Raw genomic sequence first — 17,724 nt, 5'->3', positions numbered from 1 at the left:
TGCGGGGTGAACTATTCAAGCTCTTCGGAGGCACCCACACAACTTAGAGCAACCACACTGGACAAGGCTCAGCAAACTTCACTGTAAAGGTCCAGACGGTGACTGTTGGAGGCCACGCGGTCCCTGTCGCAGCCGCTCAGTTCTGCTGCCGTGACGGGGAAGCAGGGGTGTGTGTGGCTGTGACCCAGTGAAACCGTGTTTGCACCATCAGGCTGTGGGCTGGATTTGGTCTGTGATGTCATAGTTTCCCAGTACCTGACGCAGAAGAACGACGTGAGTGTTTCTGCAGTGTGTTTTTGTGTTGCAACTCCCTGGGGAGAGTGTGGTGTGAAGGTCAAAGGCAAGCACTCGCTCGCCGAGGTGTGAGTCCCGGCTGTGTAACCGTGGCAAGTTACTCGACCTCTCTGTGCCTCAGCGTCCTCGTGCCTCACACAGGGATAGTAACAGTCCCTGTCTCACGGGTTGTTACGAGGAATAAATGAACTCATATTTGTAAAGTGCTTAGAACAGTAGCTGGCACATAGTAAGTAACAGGAAATAAAATGTGTTTAATAAGTAAAAGTCTGAAAGATGCAAGGCGTGCGATACATAAACTAATTGCTGTATTGAGGAACTGTGTGTCTTCACAGTGTTCTGAGAGCACCTGTCTCTCCATCCTCAACAGCGTTGGATATTGTGATAACGGGGAAGAAACCCCGGGAAGGAGTTTCTGGCACACACATGCTCTCTTGTTGTAATATTTCTTTGATTACTAGTGAGTCTAAGCATTTTGTGAGTTTCAGCACTTTTTCCATGCGAGCGCTCGGAGCTCTTTCTGTAGAGGAGGATGACAGTGATCGGGGTAATTGGAGCAAATGGTTTTCCCAGGCCGCGTTCTGACGTTCACCTTGCGTGTGGTGTGCTCTCCATTTCTGCGTTCCTATCCTCAGTTTACACAAAAGTCCTTTTGAAGCTGAAAGGAGTATTTATGCCTCAGTTGTAAAATCAACCTTGTTTTATAATCTCGGTTAACACAGTAACGGCCATGTGAGTTGTATTTAACTCAGGCTAGTTTTGAGCCCGGGGCCTCATGAAGTGCATGTAACTCAGGCAGGTCCTGCTGCCGTGCTGTTCCCTGCTGTTCGCTGCTGTCACCTGCTGTTCCCTGCTGTCACCTGCTGTTCTGGGCTGGTGGCGGGCGGCCCCTGGCAGAACTCTGCATCTGGTTTGTGCAAATCTTACTTGTTGATGTTCTTATTGTCACAGTTAATATTGACCATTTGATTCTAGAAATGTGGCTTAAATGAATAGAAATCAATAAATTTTATTTTTCTATTTATGTTTACCTTTAAATTACACTGAAGCCTGACAAGTCAAGAAAAACACTTTACTCTTGCGAACTATTTTTCACGTTTTCACATTATGTTTTACATTACTAATTTTCAAATTTTTATATTACTTTTCTATTTAAAAAACACAGAAAGAAATAACAGAAAACAGTAAGAAATGACAGATTTTTCATTAAATTAGAAAAGATCATTTTGTTTCCAAAGTTTTTATTCTGTTTCCATAATAAAACACTGTGGCCCCAGGGAACAATTTTTTCTTTCTTAGCGTTAGTGCGTCTTTGTGCTCCTGTGGTGACAGGCGGAGGCTGGTCTCGCCCGGCCGACGTGCTCGGCAGTTGGCAGCTTGTGGCTTTGCTGTCGCCGCGAGCGACCAGGTGCTCCTCGAGGAAAGCAGAGCCTGGCACCTTTGCTGCAGTGCCCGTGGGTGCCTGGTGTGTGCTGGCCGCAGGGTCCGAGGCCCCAGCCAGGGTGGGGACTTCTGCCCTCAGCAAGGTCACGGCCTCGTGACAAAAGATGCCGTCTATGTAGTGAAATTTGGCTTTACCCAAAAATCAGTCTGCCGATCCGACCTTCTTCGCAAGTCCCCAGAAGAGATGCATCCAAACCCCACGACAGTCCTCTGGGAGAGGTGATCACGTGTCAGCTGCCGGGCGGGAAACTGATGACAGGAGCGTGTGGCACAGGGGACAGCCCAGGGCGCAGGGGGTCTTGGGTGCCTGCGCGGAAGGCCGGGGGCTCTGCTCGTTGGCCCCAGCACCTGTCCCAGGTCAGGTCACTGTGCGGCCAGGACAGCGCTGCACCTCCCAGACTGTCCTGGCCGAGGCCGCTGCTTCTAGACTCACGACAGGGAAGTGGGGGAGTGCAGGGGCCCCACGACAGCGTTTTGTGGGTTCTCTGACTTGTCTTCACGACTCCGAGGCAGAATGACGCCTCCAACCTGCAGCGACCAGACTGAGCTTCAGAGGACGGTCAGGGTGGGCGGGGGTGGCAGGGGCTGGACCCAGGTCCGCCTGCCCCAAGCCAAGCTCTGCCTTCGTGGTGACCCTGTGCCTCGGAAGCAACTGGGTTGGATTTTTTTTTTTTTTTTTTTAAGTGCTGAGCTATGATTGCTACATGAATTGTCACCTGAGACAGCGATGAGGCCGTGCCGGTGCTTTAGAACAAGTGTTGAAAACATGTAGCTTGGCCAGTGTAGGCAACGTAATTCCGGGTAAGAAGGGGTGATGTGGTGACTTCACGAAAGATCGATTTAATGAAAATTCACTTGTCTTGTCTTTTTCTGTCTCCGGAAACAGGACACTCCCGGGTTTATCGTGAACCGTCTCCTGGTGCCGTATCTCATGGAGGCCATCAGGCTGCACGAGCGAGGTATCCGTGGCGACCGGGCTGGGGCGGCGTCTGGGGTCCTCACGTGTCCACAGCGAGGGCCGTGCAGACCAGGGAAGGAGCACCCGTTTCCTGGGTGGGAGAGCTCAGCCTCCCCCTGGGCCCCGGTACCTTTGTCCCTGTGTCCCCGGGGCCCCCTGGGTCCCCTGGGTCCTCTATGAGGCCTCTGAGAGCAGCTGTGGGACCCCCTCCCTCACCCCCCACCCCCCACAGTCCAGCCGGAGCAATTGACAGCAACCTGGGTCATACCCCGGATCTCTGTTGTTAGTTAAAAGGTTCGCTCCTAAAAATGATATTCACAACGTACAATCCCTAGGCTGGGGGTCTTTAAAGTCCCTTAAGGTTGTAAAACCTGTGACTCTGTGACAGTGGGGGAGAAATACCTGCCAAGGCTGCCACGTGACAAGGACGGTTTTTAACAGTCCGTTGTCCGTCCGTGCTGACTGGTGCCACGATACGCTTTGTCAATCTTAAGAGTGGTCCGAATTTTTTCCCTCAATACTTGAGAAAGAGTGGTTTTCCCTGTGGTAAAAATATCAGACTTGGGTCAAGGTCACAGACAGACCTGCGTCCTCCTGTCCCCGCCCCCTCCTGTCCCCGCCCCCTCCCTGTTTCCGGGAAGGAAACTGTCCTGTCTGCCTGAAGGCGAGCAGGCCTCAGCAGGGCTGGGCGCAGGGCAAGCGGAATTGTCCTCAGTCACCGCATTCGCAGATGCTCGCGCTGGGGAATGTCACTGTGCAACAAGACATTGACACCGGCTCTTGCGGAGAGATGAGAGCACATTTGCTTCCTCAAAACCTGCTTTAAATATTAAAACTTTTCTCTTTGGTTTGCGGAAGCGTTGGCCACACTTCTGCTCCAAGATCAAACCAGCACTTCTGTGTTTATTGACAAATCCGCCTAATTACACCTCAAAGAAAGCGCGGAGCATTTCCCCCCGCCTTGCACGGCAGTCGTGTGTTTGGGTTCTTTTTTTTTTTTTAAATAAAATGTAATGTTTAGAATGTCCCTTGTGGGTGGTCCACCTGTTGGTGGTGGCGTTCTCGCTGGAGCGCGCTGTCCCTGATACGGTCCCAGACGCACGCGTCCGCTGGCGAGGGGAAGCCCCTCTCGGCTTTGCTGCCACCAGGGGGACGCCCTGCACCCACCCCGCCGCCGGCCACCTGCGAGGAGCAGCTGAAGGCAGACCTGGCCCCACGGGACGTGCTCTGAGCTCACTCTTGGCGCTGCGGTCCCCAGCAGCCTGTCACTGGGGTCCCCCTGCCTCTTTGTCCCCAGCCTTGTCGGGCCGGGGGGCAGCTCGGTGTCCTGTCTGGGGGCCGGTTCCTCCCAGTCCGTGCTGCGGGGTGGGCTCCGGCGTCACAGCCCCGGCCCCTTGCCTCGTCCCTTCTGCCGCTCAGGACAGGCTCGGTGGTTCTGTGGGGACCTGCCGTCCCCAAGCCCTGCCCCAGAGCCTTGCTCTCCTCGCCCTCTGCCCGGCTGTCACCGCCGCAGACTGTGCTCCCACCGTTCTCACAGGCCCACCTGCGTGCTCGCAGCGCTCTGAGCGGGACGTGATCTCTCTTGTCATCACTTTCTTGACGCTGTGGCCGCCCCTCGGGTCGCTGGCCACTCCCTTCCCGGGGGCGCGGCGTGTGTCTTCCTTCCCTGACTTCGTCTTCTTTTCTGGAGCCGCATCTGGGGCCTCCGCATCTTCACACCCACGTGCTTGCACGGGCCAGGCTTGGGTGACGGTGATGGTGACGGTGACGTGGTCCCGACCCCGCCGCGGGGCGCGCTTGCTCGTGCGGGGAGCGGCCGGCAGGTGGCGCTGCGGAGCCGCCAGGGGCGGGCGGGGGCGGGTCCCGGGCTTCGCTCGGGGAGCCTCTCCCTGTCGCCCTGTCGCCCTGTGGCTCTGTCGCCCTGTCGCCCTGTCGTCTCCAGTTAGGGGCCTTACCTGGAGGCGCTGGAAGGGTCTGTCCCACGAACCTCCTAAGGCTGATGCAGTTTTGTGTGTTTGTGCGTTTCTTATGGAGAGAGTGTCGGATTCTCAAAGTCCTGAACTCCAGAGAAGTTAAGGAATGACTGGTCTAGAACATTCCACATCGAGCTCTCTCGGCACACGAATCACCGTGTGTGTGTTTTATTTCTCCTCCTTTTCTTTTTGCATTTTGCCTCTTTTGCTCTGCGTTCACTCAGAATAGAATTTTTAGAGCTGTGCTGATTTGGGGGAACTATTTAGATTTTTTTTTTTTTTTTTTTTTTTTACGATGTGTGCTGTATCTTCATACTATTTTTTGAAATGAAATAGCCCTCAAACGAGTTCGCAAATCTGGAATTACAGTCTTGCCTCTAGGGTTCATTGCCCTGTCCTCGAACATAGATTGGATTAAATGGCTCCAGGTAAGTGGGAACTGTTTGTGCTGTCAGCTTCCTGTCCCCTGGGGGCCTGGCCGTGGTAAATGGCCCCGTGCGGGGACACGCCAGGTTGTGGGGAGGGCTGGGGGAGTCCTGGCGGCGCTGTTTTGTGTGCAGAGAGCAGAGGGGCTCTCTGATGAGGCGACACGGGAGCAGAGGCCTCGGGAAGTCAGAGGTTGGGCCGGCAGGTGTCTCAGGGCAGCGCCGGGCACAGGGCAGAGGCTGAGCCCCGAGGGAGAAGCCCACGAGGCCGTCACTTCCCGCCTTCCGGGCGCTGCCAGCCTAGAAGCCTCGGGGTCTGACGAAATGCTCCGAGTAGAGCCCACCGTGAGCTGTGCAGCCGCACCCCAAGTGTCCCCTGTCCCTTCTCACTGCTGTCTCGCGCCTGCCGCACTCTGCCCAGAACGCCCTTCCCCGCCGAGGCCTCGGGAGTCTCGTCACCCTGCAGCACCCGGCCCACGGTGTGGTTTTGGTGACATCCTGGCAGGCTGAGAAATCTCTCCATCTTTGCCGCACAGAGCTGTGTAAATTCTTCATGAATCTTCAGCACTTGCTGTGCTGAAATTTGGGGTTTACTCATCTGAGTCCTCCCCTCATAGCACAAGTGCCTTGAGTGGTTGTCCTGTTTTTCTTTGCCTCACTCTAAGTCGCGGGTGGCTGCGAGATAATCGGTATCAATGAAGTTGGATGAATGAGCAAATGAATGAGGCTTCCTGATAAGGCTGAGATAGATAGATAGATAGATAGATATGTGGTTATTTTTGTATTCTTTGCTTTCTTATGACCTAAAACTCAAATCTTGATTTCTCAGGAGCTTGTACTCCTAATTAGTGTACTACTAATATAATAGTATCTATCACCCATAAAAAACAATTGAGTGGTATTTTAATCACCTTCAACTGCCTTGAAATGCTTGGGCGTTACTTTAATACTTTATGTGCTTTAGAAAATACAGTCTATTGATGTGTAATTATTAATAGTTCCTGCTTCTCATGCCTAAAAGTCTGTGATTTTTAGATATGAAATCCTGAGTGGTTTTTTCCCCCCTTTTATTTAACTTTGGTATGATTGACTGCTTCTTTTTGCTTTGGAACAAAATTCTGGGTAGCCACTTGTTCCAGACTATTCCAGTTTCTGATTCTGAAGAAAGGGAAGAGGTTGTTTTCTATAAAGTTAACTGCCCAAGGACAACATGTTAAGAGTAAAATTCTAAGGGAAAAGCACATTGACCCTGTCTTAGTCTACTCAACACAGTTTCAAATACGCATGGCAATTCTGAATCAGGTTTGGGCTTTTTTAAAAAAAACCAGTTGTCTCTTGACTAAAGCGTTTGTGTGGCTGTGATTCCAGGGGAATACTCATTACTTGTAAAACCAAGAAAGCTAGAAAGGAAAAATATTGATGTAATACCTACAAAACCAGAAAGCTTAGTTCTTTTCTTTTTTAAGAAAGCCCATTTATAAATCAAAACTATGCTCTAGCTTTAAATGATACTTTAGTCAATGGCTCCAGAGTTAGAAAGTCCCAATCCATCGGATTGTTTCCGGGCACCGGGGCCGGCTCTCTCCATGAACAAGGTGGCCGTGCTCTTGGATTTACCTCACATGACGCAGCGGCTGGAAAATCTTGTGACCTCTTCAGTATGTGCCTTTGAGATGAAATCTCACCCAAGCCAGAAATTCTGACTCTAGTCATTTTTTTTTTGAATGTGCAAGTGTATAAAATTCTAGTAACTCTGGGAATAATCCCATGACAGGGAGAATGGCAGGAAGGGTGGCAGGAGCTCAGCGCTGCCTTTTCCTCCTCAGGTGACGCGTCCAAGGAGGACATTGACACCGCGATGAAGTTGGGAGCCGGGTACCCCATGGGGCCGTTTGAGCTTCTGGATTACGTCGGGCTGGACACCACAAAGTTCATCGTGGACGGTAGGAGCTGCAGTGCTTCCTTGTCTCTCTCTGTCGAGTTGGGGCAGTCTCTCTGACGTGTGAATTACAACGCTTGCTTAAAACAGAAATCATAGAGGGTCCTAGCAAAAATCTTCCAAAGTCCCGCTCCACTAGGTTGGAGATTCAGGTCACAGATGGCAGGAGAGGAAGACTGTGACTGCCTCGTGTCTCCTAACAGGGTAACTTTCATTTGAAATAATTACGGATTCATAGGAAGTTGCAAGTACAGCACAGACATGTTCTGTGTACCCTTCACCCAGTTGCCCCCAGGGACTGTATGCTACACAGCCACAGTGCAGTGTTAAAACCAGGAAAGTGACGTTGGCGCACTCGTTTAATCACATGTACTGATTTGTGCAACCTCCATCGCAATTAAGATACACAACCGTTTTTTAAAAATGTATCCATTTTAATGTAGTGGCTCTGAAGACAGGGTAAAAATAATTATTAAAACTGCACTACTAGGCCAGGCGTGGGGGCTCACGCCTGTAATCCTAGCACTCTGGGAGGCCAAGGCGGGAGGATCGCTCGAGGTCAGGAGTAAGAGCGAGACCCCGTCTCTATTAAAAATACAAAGAAATGATCTGGACAACTAAAAATACATATAGAAAAAATTAGCCGGGCATGGTGGCGCATGCCTGTAGTCCCAGCTACTCGGGAGGCTGAGGCAGGAGGATCGCTTGAGCCCAGGGGTTGGAGGTTGCCATGAGAGAGGCTGACACCACGGCACTCTAGCCCGGGCAACAGAGCGAGACTCTGTCTCAAAAACAAAACAAAACAACAACAACTGCACAACTGAAGCTGCATGTAGCTTGCTACTCCCAAGTGTCACAGCAAATACTTACGTGTCTGGGAGAATCCGCAAGGGCTCTAGTTGAAGCCTGAAAGCTTGAATTTTATGAGATTGCAAAATACTAGTAGTAGGAATTCAGATTTTTAACATGTACTCTGAAAGTTTACTGCGCCACCGAGCAGTCCAAGCTGCAAATCACTGGGTTCTGGTGGTGTTTTGGGATTAGCGGGAGGGCCGTGCAGGGCGGCGGGGGTGGGTGGCAGCCACCTGCTGCGGTGCAGCCTTTCCTGGTGCCGCTCTGCGGTGGCCTTGCTGGCCGTGATGCCCGAGCGGCTCCCGCATCAGCGTGGATGGAGACCCTCCCCGCGCACTGAGCCTTCACACTTGCCCTGGGAACGCCGAGGTTTAGTAAAACCCAGCACTCTGCCCTAAGCCCTTTCCCTCCGTTTGACAGGGTGGCACGAACTAGACGCGAAGGACCCCATGTTTCAGCCCAGCCCAGCCTTGAATAAGCTGGTGGCAGAGAAGAAGTTCGGCAAGAAGACCGGAGAAGGCTTTTACAAGTACAAATGACGCGCAGCCCGTCTGGCTCCGAGAGGAACCGGTGAGCGCCCGCCAGCCGCGCCGGGTCCCCGGGTGTGCCCTGCGGCCGGACGTCCCCTGTGGCCAGACGTCCCCTCGCCGGGCAGGGTCTGATGTGATCTCAAGTGATTGTTGACGTTAGTTACAGTGACTGATTCCTCCACCGAGAACGGATGCCCTTTGTCAGCCTGTCCATTTCTGTGTATTTTCTAGAAAGCTTTACACCCTTGGTGCCTTAGAGCAAACGTTTCTTTCGAACCATGCCGTTTCTGGAAAGAACTGCCTGCTGCGTTCCCTCCCACCCCGGGGACAGTCCTTCCTCTGCGAGCCAGGGACGCCACACAGGGCTGTCACGAGCCGCTGGCACCTGCGTGGTGGCCGTGAAGGGCCGCAGCAGGCGGCGCCCGAATCTTGCCTCCGTGAGAGCGTTTCGCTGCCCGCAGCCTCCAGCCTTACTTGCGTTCCGGGCACGTGAGCTGCTCTGTCTTTATGCGACTTGTCATTAAGATGCCGTCGCTGGGTGGCTGGGACTCTCCGTGTGCCCGGGTTGCTGGGCGACGTCTGTCTTCATGGTCATCCGGATCCACAAACCTTAATGATTACTGGTTTTTTTTCCCCTCCATGAGAAATCGGTGTTGCAAATAGCCTATAAATTGACTCTGATACCATATAATCTTTTAGTCTGTGAAAATTTGAATTCAAATAAACATGTATAATTTAAAAATTGTCCTATGCTTAAGTGACTGTAAAAGCAACAAGCTGGTAGTTTAGACAGCTAATCCCATCTTCCTGGCCCGCTGTTGTTTTCTGAAGCGGCAGTGTTGGGCTAGAGAAGGAAGGTTCTAGAAGGCATTTGTGCAAAACCTGCCTGTGCACCGCTGCCGGATTTCTTACCAGGGAAGCAGCAGTAACAGCACAGAGAACAACTCTTAAGGAACATCTGTTTCTTCTTTGCCGACAGAGTGAAACAGGGTAACACGAGCTGCTTTTAATCATTGGCTTGCGAGAGTGTCTTCCGAGATCGAATTGTGGAGTTGGAAAGTCGTCAGAAGTCCTGAGGTCCGGTGGTCTCGTCAGGAGAGAGCGCAGTGAGGTGCCCAAAGTCACCAGATATTTTGTGGCAGAGCCCGAATTAGAACTAGGTTTTGATGCTAAAATTAAATAAAATAGCAAATTTGAAAAATCTTAAATCCCGGCTTGCAGACAGGACTGTCTCCAAAATGGAGACATCTGTTTGGCATCCTGGGTCATGGTTCTCATACTTCAGAGGTCTTTTTCTTCGTTTCATTTGAGAAAAGGGAACTTATTAATTTTTAAAAATTTGAATCTCTAGTGGGAAAATAAGTAACTACATATATTTTTCCCACGCAGAGAACTGGTTTAGGACACCTTCGGTTTCTTTGAAGCCACTGGCTAACGAACAAGAGGAGGCAGGAGATGCCACCGTTTCCATGGTGGTCTGGCACTCCCTGCCCCCCCCCAGGCTGGCCCCTGACCTCTGTCGTGAGCCCTGGGCGAGGAGGGGCTTCCCTTCCTCACCCTCTGACCAGAGTCCCACAGGATGTGGGCCCCCGGCCTAGACGTGGCAGAGCTCTTGGGCGACCCCGAGTTTTAAGAAAGAGTCCACCTCAGCCATGTGGCTGTCGGGCTGCCGGGATGAGAGGAGGGGGTCAAGGAGTCTCTCTGGCCGGTGTGTTGAAAGGTGCTCTTCGCCTACCAAATAGTCGAAAGGCCTGGCCTCTGAGCATCCTTTCGTCCGTTCCAAAAGACTTTTCCATGCACCGTGTTCGGGACCAGGAGGGGATTTGGAACATCCTCCTCTTCTTAGACATGGGAGGTGGAGCGCGGCTGCTTCTCCCTGGACTCCAGGTTCCTGCGCTCTCTGTGGGTCCAGCTGCTTCCCACGGGAGAGTTCGGCGGTGACAAGGAAGGTCTCGTTTTGTCAGGGCCCTGTCTGCAAACAGGCCAGCTGCAGCTGTGTGCTCAGCCTGTGGGTGATCACCCAGCCTCAGAGAAGCCCCCGCGCCTCGCGTGTTCCTCCACTGTTCCGGCAGCTCTCGTGCAGGGAGGGCCCCTCTGTGGTCCCCACTCCCAGCCCTGTCCCCAACAGCAGCCGGGCTCCTTCATGCCCCTGGAACGTAACAGCCAGGTTTTATGCCAAGAGGCTATTATATTTTTCTCTCTCTCCTCTACTTCCTTCTTAGTGATATTTTTATTCCTCCAATAGCAGTGAAAATTGGAGATTTAAAAAGAAAACCATACGATTTGTGAAATGTTGAAAAAGATAAAGTGAGCCTCCGAGGGTAGCCGTCAGCTAGACTTCGATCACGTTCAGTAAACTGGCGTTCTCTGAAGGACGGTTCTGAGGCTTGTGAAGACGTCTTTGCAAAATAGAAATCACGGCCCCTTAATGTTGAGAAGTTTCACTGTTAATACCAGTTTCTCGGGGTAAAACGGTTGGTTAACTTCTTCCGATGTCCACTGCGGGGTGTATTTCCAGTTTGGGGAACCGGTAAACGGGGCAGCCTGGGGTCAGGGCGGGACCGGGTCTTGGAACTGGGAGCCCGTGGTCTACACGGCTGGTGGTGTAAAATGATTCTCCACTGGGTTCTGCTAAACAGTAACTTTGCTGGACTAACACAGCAGCTTTCAGAAACCCATTTCAGACTCGACTATTTCTCATTGCAGAGGGGCAACCAGGATGTTAGTCAGGGCTTACACAGCAACATGCGCTAATTACGATTTCTCTCTTTGCTACGCTGTTCACACGTTTGAGACAAGCCTTTGTCTTGTTCCACCTTGATTTTAATCCCCTTAACATTTCACCCTAAGTCTACCAAAAATACAAGGTGTGGCTATAATTTTACGAGACTAATCTTCTTGTAAACAGGCATTGATGCTGCAAAAACAGGAATCTACAAAGTGCTTTGAACAATGGAATCATTGCTGTGCTTTCCAGACTATATTTTGAAAGAAGCCATTTGGTTGTGTAAATTCTATTGTTTAAATCGGTGTTTCCTAACCAGGTTTTGTGTCTATTTTAGCAGTTCTTTTCTCAGCTACTGTTTTGAAATAGCAGAACAAAGTTTGAACTCCTGAAAGAGAACTCCGTCACTGATGCTAATTCTAGTCAACGTTTTATAAACAAATCACCAACTATAGCTGGTGCAGGATTAATCAATAGAACTAAAAGCACGGGCTTTGGTATTAAACAGACTTGGGTTCTAGTTCTCAGCTCCACTCTCTTTATCTAACTTAGAGAAGTTTGTTTGTTTTTTTTTTTTTTTTTCTCCTGGACATGCCTGGTGAAATGGCCATAAGGACGGAACCATTATCCCACACGGTTAGTAAAAATGTATTGCAGGAGCGTGATTATTTCTTTTTCATACAAGTGTACTGCGACCCACAGCACTGCTGATGATAAACAACTTCAGCATTGTTTGTGCAATAAAAGCAGAAAAATAACAGCCAGTTTTCACTTGCGTTCTCGGGTTTTACTGTAAATTATATGAATACAGTTTCAGTGTAGGTTGATGCGTGCTGATGTGTGTTTTACACAGCTGCTGTTGGTGCACCCCTCCCTCTCCCATCTTCCCTGAGCCACTTCTGGCTGCAGAGTGGGACAGTGGACATTTTCCCACGGGAGAGTCACAGAGGTTTCGAACAGCAACTTCCAGAACGGTATCCACTAAATGACAGGCAAGAGAACCATAGTCTCCTTTCCACAAAACCTCTGTAATAAATGGCATTTTGAATCACAGGCTTTAGCGTTAAGATGCTTAACTGTCGCTAAATTTTGCAGTTGCTATTAAAAAGCAGTCGAAATGTTCACGTGTACGTAGCCTCCAAAGTTGGGTTTCCCGGGGGCAGCTCTTAAAATTCCCCAGCCCGGCCGGGCACGGTGGTTCACGCCTGTAATCCCAGCACTCTGGGAGGCCGAGGCGGGTGGATCGCTCAAGGTCAGGAGTTCGAGACCAGCCTGAGCAAGAGTGAGACCCCGTCTCTACTAAAAATAGAAAGAAATTATATGGACAACTAAAAATATATATATAGAAAAATTAGCCGGGCATGGTGGCGCATGCCTGTAGTCCCAGCTACTCGGGAGGCTGAGGCAGGAGGATCGCTTGAGCCCAGGAGTTTGAGGTTGCTGTGAGCTAGGCTGATGCCACTGCACTCTAGCCCGGGCAACAAAGCGAGACTCTGTCTCAAAAAAAAAAAAAAAAAAATTCGCCAGCCCGCCATGCACGGGAGGTACCATTGCGTGGCAGAAGCAAGCAGTAAATGCAATTTGTTAAACAACCACGACATCACGTGGAATTGAAGTTTCTCTTTTCTGTCGGAACCAGACATTACTCTCACGACTTTCTTCTTTAAAAGGAAAACCACACGGACATCTTGTATCTTGCTCACGGGGCCTTTATGAGAGGTTTCCAGACTCAGCTGGAACTCCAGAGGAAAAGATTATTGTGCTTAGGAGAGCTGTAGTCACGGAGCAGGGGGAAGGCTCCTCCCAGCTAAACAGGCAGCTGCCAGCAACCCTAGCAACCGAACAGACACCAGGAGGAAAACGCCCTTTCGCGGGGACCAGCGGGCCAGCTGTGCCCTCAGAGAAGGCTCGGCTCCCGGGAGGAAGGCTGCTGACCCGTCCCTCCTTGGCACGCAGTTCCGCTCCGAGTTCGCTGCAGGTAAGGAAGCCGCCAACTCCTCCCGGATCAAACAGGAGTGGCCGGAGTGTCCCTCTGGACACAGACACCTGCTCTGGTCCCCATCTCTGGGGAGACACCTGACCGTCCCTCCCCAGAGCCGCTGCCCGCAGAAAGCAAGACTTTGGCAGGATGGGCCGGGAAGGAGCACCATGACATCAAAGTTACTCGGGAAAACTCATTCTGGAAGAAAGAGAGAAAACGAGCGGGGGACCCAGTTTGTGGAAGGAACAGCTGGCTCAGAGAGGTCCAAACAATCCATTTCTCTCAACACTGTTTATTCATTTTTTGGTAGGTCATAAAAGCATAGAGGAGCCACCAAGGGAGAGAAGAGCCGAGTGGGCCGTGGCCAAGCCTCGAGTGTCAGGTATATATATATCTTTCGTCTGTTGCCTTGAGAACAGACTTCTAATTGTTTCCTTTGTAAGATCCAGAAGAGCCAATCAATTGCTATCATCTTTTTTTTCCCTCTCCAAAAAGCAACACCCTGATGTCACCTCCTATACCATTTTGTTGGATTTTCTGTGTCACTCCCGAAAAGATCGTGGTGGCGGCTTTAGCCTGCTTCACCTACTTGGTTTGTGTACATCAAGAAAACTGAGAGATGATTTTCCAGTGAAGTTCTGGCCAGGGCTGAATATGAAAACTTTACAACCAGCAGGTCCCCCTGAACATAATATACTTTTTTTTTTTCCCCCCCCCTGGTTCAAGTTTAGGACTAAATGAAGACGAACTGTAGACATTCCAGAGGATAGTAATGAAAATGATTAAAGAACTGATGATGAAAGGTTGGAGGAAGTGGGATTACTTAGCCTGGAGATGAGAAATTGGAGGGGGGTGATTTAATGGCGATCTTCAAGTACAGTATGGGGAGGGGTATTACGAGCATGGGAGCCAGCTGTTCTTCAGCTGTACTGAGAGTTTAAAGAGGGAAACAGAAGTAGGATTTCAGCAAGAGAGATTCAAGTTAGACCAGAGATATCAATGGTTCTCAAACTAATTCGAGGGCCAGAAAACCACTGTGAAAAGACCATGAAATATCAATGCTTTAAACTTAAAATGTATAGTTTTTGCTAAATCAGATACCAACTTACATACTAGTGTAACAAAAGCTAGAGGTGAGATTATGGAATGCAAACTCAAGGATGGGAAGACGCAGGCTCTGGGGAGACGGGCGGAGGTTCAGACCTGTGTTCCCCACTGGGACTCGTGATTTGGGGAGCCCAGTCTGAGAACCGGTGAGCCATGCAGCGGGCAGATGTCTGGAGCCCAGGGGGACCGTGGGGTGCTCGGGAGGGAAGGGGCTCACTCCCGTCTGAATCCGGGTGACCCTCTTCTTTCCTCTGACCCTGCTTCGTAGCTACACCTGGAGGCAGCGGGGCCCCAAAGCGCACGAGTAGTGTTGAGGATTGGGGCCCAGCCGGCAGGGAAGGCCCCCGTGCAGCGGGCGTGGCCCGTCCCCAGAGGTGGCTGCGCCCACAGCTTCCCTGGCACACGATGGCTCCTGTCTGTGCAGCAGCTCTGGGCCGGTGGGTTTAATTTATGACCAACTCTAGACTCTCAGCAACTTCACTCTTGATCAAATGACACCTTTTTTTTTTTTTTTTTAAATGTTTTATTACAAAGCTTCTTTTAAAAAATGCTCAGCACGTTAACTCAAACTGGAATGACAAACGTCAGATGACAGTTTTGGGCAAAGGCTGTGCCTTGCTATTTAAAAAAAAAAAAAATGGGTACATCAATGCTCATTTTTAACAACTGGCATAAAATCCCACTAATTGGCTAATAAAAACAGATACGAATACAGAACATTTAAAGGAATAACAATTCAAGTGCTGGGCTTTTTACAATAAGGGGGGGGTGAGAAAGAAAGAAATGAAAATTCACTGCGAACTGGTCTGCTGAATGCATCTGTTAAGGTTTACTGTTTTAAAAAACACAATCAGAAGGAAAAACAAAGTGAAACAGAACTGCCAGTGGCTACCGAGGAGTGGATTTTGCTCTTGCGTTTGTTCAGCTCCACCAAACCCCTCCCAAGGAGGGCGAGAAGCCACTGTGGGCTACAGGCAATTCACAGAGAAGCCGCAAAGCTGTCTCCCAGGAAAAGAAGGCTTCTTTTCATTTTTGTATTTCGAACTTTTCCAGACCTTTGAATTTTGTTTAAAAAGCTCATAGCTAGCAAAATATACAACAAGAAAAATTAAAACTAAAAAAGTGTAAGTTAAAAAAAAAAAAATTCAAGTTTAAAAAAAAAAAGCAAACATAAGATCGATCCTTTTGCACTGTTAAATAAAAGCTTTGGGAGAAAGGAAGAACAGGAAGATGAAGACGGAGAGGAAGAGGGGGCTCTTCGGCCAACTCCTCCGCTGGGTGCTGACGGCTGCTGGCTCCAGGTGCTCCAGGTGCGTGTGGCAAACACAGCCGAGTCACTGTCCCCACCAGGTGACGGTTCGGGTGCGGGACGCTCTGGGCAGTGCACACAGAGACGAGGGGACAGGAGCCGTGCAGCTGACCCAGGGGCTGCTGGCCGCCTCGTGTGCGTTTTCATTTCCTTTCAGAAACCCTTTCTATGCTTTGTTTTGCAACTCGGCTCTTGCAGGAGGCGGAGTGGGGCTTGGCAGTGATTGTCTTTACGGATCAGCGTCTCTAGCAGGGACCTCAGGGTGGCGTTGGGGTCAGCGTCCCGCGCGGGGTCGGCCGGGCGGGCCGCGGGGACAGGCTGGGTTTTCAACAAGCTTCCATCTCCAGCAGAGGTCCCGGGGCCGCTGCCTTGGCTTTGCAGGTCGGGAATGAGCTTCGTTTTCCACCTCAGGAAGGAACAAACGACATGCTGTTAATAGGAATGGGCCGCAGGCCTTTCAAAGACCGCGAGCTCTCGTTCACGCAGCACGTGCCTTAAGACCTCTGCCTTTAATTAATCCAGTGTGTGGATTTGGGAACGGCTAGAATGAGCTGGCCGGTGGTAGCCAGAAAATCCTCAGAATACATTACAGAGTTAAGTATAATGTATTGAAATTTCCACTTTGGTTCCACGTGTATATAGGTACAGGGTTATGGCGTAAAGTGTATTTAAAACTTTGGGGCATAGTAAAAAAAAAAAAACATGTTTGAAACACACCTGTAGGGAATGGCCAAATAGGAGCTGGACAGGCGGATCGGGGACGACTTATCATTCTAGAGTGTTGGGTGTGTTCAGGACACTGCGGGGAGCCGCGTGTGACCCCGACAGGTCTGAGACACAGTCACACCACTCGGGGCAGCGCCAGCTCCCGTGACAAGCGCCAGCACAATGCACCTGCTCTGTTGGCTCCTGTTCACGGTCCAAGGTGTAAGGGCTTAAGATTTTTTTCCCTTTCCAACAACCTGCATCTCTCAGCAAGTACTGGAAGTAATTGTTGCTCAATATTGGTGATCATAATGATTTTCAAAAGAAGAACGCCCTCCCCCCAAATCCTTTAATGATCTGAGAGTTTTAGAAGTGATTGAAAACAAAAGGTAACACTGTAACAAGACGAGACAGAGACGGGAGGAAAGTGAAAGCTTTGCCAAGTTCCTTCCTTCCCTCCAGGGAGCACCTGCCTCCGCCGCTTTGAACTTGGACTTGGACGGCCGCTTCCTCCGCGGCAGGGAAGCCGGAAGCCCCCTGCCCACCTGGACCCCTCGGCGGCCGCGCTCGACTCCCAGCGCTCTCTGCCCGGGACCGTGGCAGCCTTGGTAGAAGAAGAAGTTTCCTTTTAAAGACGAATTCTACATCCTGGATTCCCTCCTGCTTTGCAGTAAGGAGAAACAGAAGGAAGCTCCGACGCAGCTGCATGATGACAGTGAAACTCTGGGTGGCGAGTCGCAGCCTACAGCAATGCCCTCCCCGCACCGGGGCCTGCAGAACACAAACGCGAGGGTCCTGCCCCGCAGGCTGTCGTGGGGGGAGGGTTTGGCTAAAACATTTCAGGGGCTTCTACAAAGTGCTCGGCCCAGCCCCGAGAGCACGTCCGCCAGGGCCGTCCCTGCGATCGCCGCCAACGCCGCCCCTGGGAATGACGACCCGGACCTGCGGACACACCCTTTGCGCCTCTGCGTGGCTCCTGAACAGAAAAGGCCACCAACGAGCAAACGCACGACGGGAGGAAATGGGCCCCGCGGTGTTTTCAACCGAGATGTCTTTCAACGATGATTCCAATTCCTGCTCTGCAAAATTGACCCTTCCCTGTTGAACAGGAAGACCTGCGGTGCGGCGTTGTGGCACTGTCGTTTAACAGGCGCACAGGGGCATCAGGGAGCGACAGAGGGCAGAGGACGGGGCCTCTCCCGGGAGGAGAGCAGGGCCCCGCGGCGCCCGGCGGGGCTGGTGCCTACGGACTTTCTACTTTCGCATCAGAGATTTTCAAAGGCTTGGTCCAGGCTGCTGTCCCTGGACGGTCTCCCTGTCATCCTGCCACGAGAGCGCTCGGCTGCCCGGCGAGGCCTGGCCGTGCCGTCCTGGGCTGGTGGCCTCAGACCGGCCACGGCAGCCTGCGGTGCCAGCTTGCTGGGGGGAGGGGACAACCCGTCCCTCTCCGGGGATCCGTCCCCACCCCGGCACAGGGGGCCCC

The 17,724-nt window shown here is 51.3% G+C and overlaps 2 protein-coding genes across 5 annotated transcripts in view; one reads left to right on the top strand and one right to left on the bottom strand.

The window, feature by feature from the left end:
- HADH (hydroxyacyl-CoA dehydrogenase) overlaps nucleotides 1-9,587 on the top strand; it is a 41,796-nt gene extending 32,209 nt beyond the window's left edge. The window contains exons 6-9 of one of the 3 annotated variants that reach the window (XM_069459067.1): nucleotides 2,624-2,696; nucleotides 6,920-7,036; nucleotides 8,305-8,454; nucleotides 9,394-9,587. In XM_069459067.1, coding sequence (XP_069315168.1) covers nucleotides 2,624-2,696; nucleotides 6,920-7,036; nucleotides 8,305-8,423 — 309 coding nt within the window. In that variant the 3' untranslated portion in view covers nucleotides 8,424-8,454; nucleotides 9,394-9,587. Of the gene's footprint in view, nucleotides 1-2,623; nucleotides 2,697-6,919; nucleotides 7,037-8,304; nucleotides 9,146-9,393 lie in introns of those variants that run through there. The other 2 variants (XM_069459066.1, XM_069459068.1) reach the window with 2 other exon arrangements.
- Nucleotides 9,588-14,736: 5,149 nt separating this feature from the next.
- LEF1 (lymphoid enhancer binding factor 1) overlaps nucleotides 14,737-17,724 on the bottom strand; it is a 109,709-nt gene continuing 106,721 nt past the window's right edge. The window contains exon 11 of one of the 2 annotated variants that reach the window (XM_069459058.1): nucleotides 14,737-15,942. Coding sequence is in view for 1 of the 2 variants with exons in the window: in XM_069459056.1 (XP_069315157.1) it covers nucleotides 15,863-15,942 (80 nt within the window). In the remaining variant the exon portion in view is untranslated. The remainder of the gene's footprint in view (nucleotides 15,943-17,724) is intronic. The other variant, XM_069459056.1, reaches the window with a different exon arrangement.

The sequence above is a fragment of the Eulemur rufifrons genome, chromosome 26, assembly GCF_041146395.1.
Source record: "Eulemur rufifrons isolate Redbay chromosome 26, OSU_ERuf_1, whole genome shotgun sequence".
Classification (NCBI taxonomy): domain Eukaryota; kingdom Metazoa; phylum Chordata; class Mammalia; order Primates; family Lemuridae; genus Eulemur; species Eulemur rufifrons.
Note: the sequence above shows the minus strand (reverse complement) of the source record. Positions and strands in the feature narration are given on the sequence as shown.